Source organism: Camponotus vicinus, unplaced genomic scaffold, assembly GCF_025532165.1.
Source record: "Camponotus vicinus isolate PSW18456_S1 unplaced genomic scaffold, iyCamVici1.0 SCAF_6, whole genome shotgun sequence".
NCBI classification, from domain to species: domain Eukaryota; kingdom Metazoa; phylum Arthropoda; class Insecta; order Hymenoptera; family Formicidae; genus Camponotus; species Camponotus vicinus.
This window is the reverse complement of record NW_028141978.1, coordinates 17,904,219-17,911,226: the sequence shown is the minus strand read 5'-3', so window position 1 is coordinate 17,911,226 and position 7,008 is coordinate 17,904,219. Positions and strand designations below refer to the sequence as shown.

The window sequence follows — 7,008 nt, the reverse complement described above, 5'->3', positions numbered from 1 at the left end:
TCACGCTTGAAACACACGTGCAGGCGCTACGAATAATGATGGATGAGATAAAGAATGTGCTGAGATATGCAACATCTGACTCGACACAGTAAACGAGACATACTAATATCGCAATATTAATTATGCCTCGATCAAACGTGCGAAAGAAGATAAACACCTCCGAAAAGCGACAACTTGTCGAGGAACTACATGCTCCGGCGAGAAGAAATTTTCCACGAAGACGCGTCATTGTATGCGGCTACGACGATCTGTGGCAGGCGGACGTGGTCGACATGCGTTCGTATTCTCGACTCAACAAGGGTCATAAATACATACTCACAGTTATCGATGTGTTGAGCAAGTATGCGTGGGCCGTACCGCTCAAGAGCAAGAGCGGAAACGAAATGTCCGAAACGATCGCAAAGATTATTGGAGACGATAAAAGGTGTCCGAAAAATTTTCAAACCGACAGAGGAAAAGAATTTTACAACGCGAGTGTGCAGAAACTCATGAAGAAACACAACATTAATCATTACTCGACGTATTCCATTATGAAAGCCTCGGTCGTGGAACGATTCAATCGTACTTTGAAAAACAATATGTGGAAAATGTTTACGCTCAACGGAAATTACAAATGGATCGACGAGCTATCTCGACTCGTTGCAGAGTACAATACGCGAAAACATCGCACCATCGGTATGAGACCTGCCGACGTCACTCCAGCGATCGCCGAAAAACTTTTAAATACGGTGTATAGCAACGTAAAAATTGCGGCTCCGACAAAATTTAAAGTAGGCGATTCGGTACGCGTAAGCAAATACAAGACCATCTTTGAAAAAGGTTTCACACCTAATTGGACGACCGAAGTTTTTAAGATTGTCGAGGTGCAGAAAACTAATCCCGCGACATTCATACTCCAAGATTCGCGTGGAGATCCCGTCGCTGGAGGATTCTACGAATACGAATTACAACGCGTCGCTAATCCCGACGTATATCTCGTGGAAAAAATTTTGCGGGAAAAGGGTGATGACGTATACGTGAAATGGTTGGGAATGGATAAATCATACAACTCTTGGATACATAAAAATAGTGTATTATAAATATTTATTAAAATAATATACATATAAACTATATAAATAATTTAATATATAAATATTTAATAATATAAAAATATATAAAGTGTATTAAATATAAAAATATATACATGGTTATGTACAAAATATACAATTAATAATAAATAAAATATACATTTATTTACAATGGTATTCTATAATGTCCCCACGGTAACGTATCGGTGGTTTCGGGTACGATATACCGCTTATCGTCGTACGGACTCAGAGCAATTTTCGTCTCGCAGATCGTGTATACTTGGTGCAGTTTAGATCGTATACACGACTGCTGACGCGTCATTTCAATTTCTTCTTTCAAACACCGCATGTAGTCGTCAAACGTTATCGTTCTCGCAACAACGTTACTCTTGACACCTTTAACTTTCTTCGTGTCCTTTTTTCCATTCACTCGTAACGCGTACATCTTTGCTCTGAGCCCGACGAATTCGGTCATTATGGTACCGTTGTTTTCGTCCTTCATCAGGCCCGGTACCTTTTTATTTACAAGCGGTATACCATACGCATTATCCACTGCATAATCGCTCGTGTCGAATCTGATGATATCGCGCTTCATATTCTCATACACATCCGCGCACTCAATGTGATATATGAGACTATCCGTATCGGTGTACATTACCTGGCATTTGTCGCGATACATTGGCGTCATATACTCGTGATGAAACTCGTACAAACATGTCTTGGATATGTCGAGTATGCACATACCCACGTAAATCGGTTTGTAGAATTTCACCTCGAGTTTGCGCAATTCCACAGCGATTAAGTTTTCTGAAAAAACGCTTCTGCTGTGGAAATTTGGTTTCGCGATCATTGCCTCTGCGCCATACCGACCATCCCACTTTGTTAACAATTTAACATCGACACGATTGCGCACATTTTCCATCGTTTTACCAAACACTGCATTGTTCATTAATTTATATAAATTTTTTTCGAAATCATTTTTAGCCAATGTTCTAAAATGTGTATTTAATTCTATGTAATTTCGAAGCCACGGAGATTGTGAAAACTGTAAAATTCGATGTATTTTTGTTACGCGAAGACCGTGACGCGTACACTGCTGCAGGTTGCGATAGTGTATCACGTAACGCTTCTTATCGTATAGCGTTGCAAGCAGTTTAAATTCCCGCTTGCCAGGTGGTTTGTCGCGTGTCGGGCAAAACGGCAGGTCAGTGTGCGCATCGTGAAGATGTTGCGGGTACTCGAGGTCCACTTCGAGGACATAGCCTGTAGGCGAATCTAGCGTGATGGATGATACATCAAAATTGGTCACATCGTCGACCCATTGAAAATTGGCGTAAGGCAACGGTTGACACATTGCCCATCCGTACAAATTATTTACATCAAAGTACGATGATGGTTTCGATGGATCGTACGACTCCATGTACTTGTTATTAGCGCGAGCGTATCTACCCGAACATTGACTCAGACCGCCGCGTATACCACGTTCGATGAACATAACCATGTCGATGTCAGTAAGCAGCTCGAACGTGATCTTGGTATGTTTCAACATGGCGTCCCACGTGTATCCGGGGAGAGTATAGTAATACGCGGGGTCGAGTCCGTAACTTTCGATACATTTATCTCGAAAGTTTTCGAAAATGTCTGCTAATAACAAGACATCAATTTTAAGATATAAATCGCTATATTCTCCTAGCGTTCGAATGGAGAATCGCGTCCAGATGTTCTCGGCGTGCGCGTAATCGCTCTCGGATACAGTGTCACCGGTCAAGGAACTGTAAAACGATTCGCGCGGTGGTAAACACGTATCTTGCAACCTCTCTACAGAGTCGATGTATTCGTACGGAAATACACCTTTTCGCGTTAACAAATTGAAATTTTCTGTTGATAAATTTTGAAATTCTGATTTTAAAATTTTGAGTTTATCTTTGTCCAAAAACGATGCCAATTTGTCGAGACTCGATGCGAGAAATTTGAATGAATCGATGAAACGTAATTTTACATGATTTTTTGATTCTTCATCCATACAAACATCTTTTGTAAACGAAATATATTTCTCTTTTGTTATCGGAAGTAACTCGATTTTCCCTTCGAACGATGTGGCTATTTCCTCGATAATGAAATGTGAATCATAACCGGATAAATTGTGAAAAACTATGGGAATACAAAAAGATTCTTTATAATTTAAATTGCAATTTGAGTGTGCTGGACCTCTGTACCGCCCGGTCAGATGGCAATGATCGCGAACGCGTGTATCGTCTTGCACGAACGGTTTTTCGCATATATGACATTGAGTGGCGCTATGGAATTTCTCCCACTCTTCGGACGTCAAATTTACCATGGGGACATTTGTTTTTAAAATATTTTTTACACGTAACGCTAAATTTTTGAGGTCTGCGGCGAACCATGCTATACAATCGGCGCTACGACGCGAATGATATGCCGATAAAGATTCGTCGTATGAACAATGTACATAATAAGCTAAACTAAATACTTGGTGATGTTGATATGCGTTTTTCTCTTCTTCCGTCTTGGCCAGAACGCATTCCAGGTCGGCGTAGACCACAAATGGAAGCCGCTCCTTCCGATTAAAGTTGTTGAACGATAACCACTTGTCCTTATCGCTCGGCAATCGGACAGCGCAATCATTCATCTTTCCACAGTCGACCGTATGCGACTGCAACTTGGTGTCCGAATTAAAATAATGCAGGCATCTGTAAAAGAAAAATTTTTTTAGATTTATATACAATTTGCTACATAACTTATAATTATTCAAATTAAACTTACCGATCGCAGATATATTTTGGATTCTTGTGTTTGCTCAATTGTGAGCTCACGAGCCGGGATAAATTCTTAATCCAAGTGAAATGTCCGACGCTGTTGTCGTCTTCAATGTACAGCAAGTTGATATGCTTATCCCGCTTCTGCTCCGTAAGACGCATCGGGACAATGCTGTTCTTGTCTTCGATGCTGTACACATTTATAGAAATGTCATTGGCAAGTTCAAAATTTTTTATTTGGTTCACAGTCACTGGAAACTCAATGTCCCGGAGATTCAGCACTGTCGTGTAATGCGGGTACGATGATTCCCGATTCGTGTCTCTTTCGGCGGGGTATAGGGCGGCGACCACTGCCCACGCGAAACATGCATTGTCCTTTGATTGTACATTAATCACCGCTCTTTTCAACATAATCTCCCGCGGTAACTTAATGTGACATCCCGCACGCATAGGATTATACTTATTTATATTTACAGTTAAATTTAATATTCGCGACAAAGCCCACCCGCTGTCGCGTTCCTGAAACTCTTCCAGAGACGCTAGGGTGGGTTCGATAACGCGCCGTTCGTACCACTCGCGTAAATCGGATGTGCGAAAGAGTTGATAGTTTCGCGTATTGATACTTTTGTTGGCGTGTTTATCCCCAGCCACGAATTCACCGTTAAATATAGTGTTCACTTTCACATTACAGTGTTTTTTCATAACGTCCTGCACATGTTCTATCACTATGTCTTTGGCGTCATCGAGAAATTGGCGAGGTTCAATGTGATTATAGTTTATCACCGCACCAGTCGATACGCGACTCTCGAACGCCGTATCAATCTCGCGCCACACAAGTCTATTTTGACGCGTGCTACATCCGGCACCCGCGTGTACGAAACGTCCACGTACCGAATTTTTCAACCCTTCGAGGCGCGCGATCCGAGCAATCAGCGATTGTCGATTTCCGATCGATAATCGCGGTCGCTTGATGCGACTTTGCTCTTCCAACGACTCGATGTATTGGTCGCATCGTTGTTCCCACACAATGTAATCTTCCAGCGAATCAATCAATGTGGATTGCTCTCGCAAATTTTGTTCCTCCATATTGTAACACACTTGCGAAATGCGCTTCCCAATGATAGTTCCGGATGTACTTTAGCAAAATTACTGGCGGGGCGTGCCTCTTGATCATGATTTATATACTGTCTCGTGCATATCATCGAACATTCTAGAATGATTTCATCTTAAAAAATTCCCTGGAGTAGCGTCTGCAATTTAACCTTGATAATTTCGCGTTTTGTCACGTACATTTGAAAAATCTAACGTGGTTGCATCGGGAGCAGCCGTAAAACGGCGCTTGATTTTAGCACATTCAGCTAAATCTTTGTCTAGGGGTGATGTGCGTTTTAACCTTGGCGGTTAATCTTTGTTCCGATGCACATCTTAACCTTGAAAATTTCGCGTTTTGTCACGTACATTTGAAAAATCTGACGTGATTGCATCAGGAGCAGCCGTACATCGACGCTCGATTTTAGCGCATTCAGCTAAATCTTTGTTCTGATGCGCAATTTAACCTTGAAAATTTTACGTTTTGTCACGTACATTTGAAAAAATCTGACGTGGTTGCGTCGGGAGCAGCCGTACATCGGCGCACGATTTTAGCACATTCAGCTAAATCTTTGTCTAGGGGTGATGTGTGTTTTAACCTTGACGGCATGATTTATATACTGTCTCATGCATATCATCGAACATTCTAGAATGATTTCATCTTAAAAAATTCCCGGAGTAACGTTTGCAATTTAACCTTGATAATTTCGCGTTTTGTCACATACATTTGAAAAATCTAACGTGGTTGCGTCGGGAGCAGCCGTACACCGGCGCTCGATTTTAGCGAATTCAGCTAAATCTTTGTTCTAGGGATGATGATGTCATCGCAGCCGTATATCGGCGCGACAAAATTTTAGAGGAAATTAAAATGTCGTGTCAGCAATAATCCCCTCTACATTGCAATTTGCGATACTATTTGAATTGATATTAATTCTAATACGATCAGTATTGCATCAATCGCGCGTGTGAAAGGTTCACTGAAGAAATCAACATGAATTTTTACGTTCCGATTCGAAACGGTGAAACTCCACCGTGTAAGAAGCAAAAATGTGACACGTAAGTTTCGATCTTTAAATATTTAATTATTTAATTTTTTTAAATATTGATCTAATTTATATATTTTTATAGCATTCAGCCTCGTCGTGCGACTCGCATACTTGGAAGAAGATACGCTCTAACCCCAACGTCGTACAAGTATTTGGACATTGGAATAAGCGTTGGAGCTGTGTCGTACGTGGAACTGATTCTCGGTGATAATCGAGGCAATCAAATAGTGTTGCCTTTTTCAACGTGGAATTTGTTGATGCAGAAGCAAGCAGACATTGAACAATTTCTACAATCGACTGCTCTCGCATTAAGGATTGGAGATTTATCGATCGAAATGTATCAATCGAAAATTGTAAAACTCACATTATGTGACAATTCTTTGTACATGAAACCACCGACATTATTACATTTATTTAATTTTGAAAATTGTATCGATCATATGCATAATTGGTTATGCGAGAATACGTATCTCGTAAATGAAAAATTTAAACAATTTGAAACTGTTTTACGACGTAACAATATTACTACTGTATGCGATGCTGTAAAAACGATACGTGATAGTGACGTCTTTAACAGCGAATCATTAATCGATTGCGAATTATTAACATGTGCTGTAAATGATATTCTTTACGATGCGTGCAATAAATAATTATTTTTATTCCATCTATGATTTTAATTCTTTCCTTCCATACGAATAAGAATAGTTATACTTTTCTCAACACGCTCCGCTAAAGATGTAGAGAAATGCTGAGGTAGATGAGACGTGATGCTCTAGTTGGAATGAGACAAAAGATATTAAAAGATATATAATGAAGAGGAGCCTGCGACATTAGAATATTATTTCTTTCGTTGTTCTGTGCTTGTCACAAAGTTGTGGAGAGTGTGTGAGGAAGAAAAGTGAACAAAATTATGTGTATTCCTAAACCATACAAACCGAGGTCCGATCCTCGCTTTTACTCTGATCTCCCGAGAATACACATTGCAAAATGTTTCTGGACCGAATCCTACCAACGTCGAAACCGACACTA

At 40.4% G+C, this 7,008-nt stretch overlaps 1 protein-coding gene across 1 annotated transcript; it reads right to left on the bottom strand.

Moving 5' to 3' along the window:
- On the bottom strand, positions 1-4,255 carry LOC145973772 (uncharacterized). The gene is made up of 3 exons (XM_083103346.1): positions 3,852-4,255; positions 2,331-3,778; positions 1-26 (listed from the first exon to the last, which is right to left on the bottom strand). The coding sequence occupies exons 1-3, from the start codon at positions 4,253-4,255 to the stop codon at positions 1-3; spliced, it is 1,878 nt and encodes a 625-aa protein (XP_082959472.1).
- Between the last annotated feature and the right edge of the window lie 2,753 nt (positions 4,256-7,008).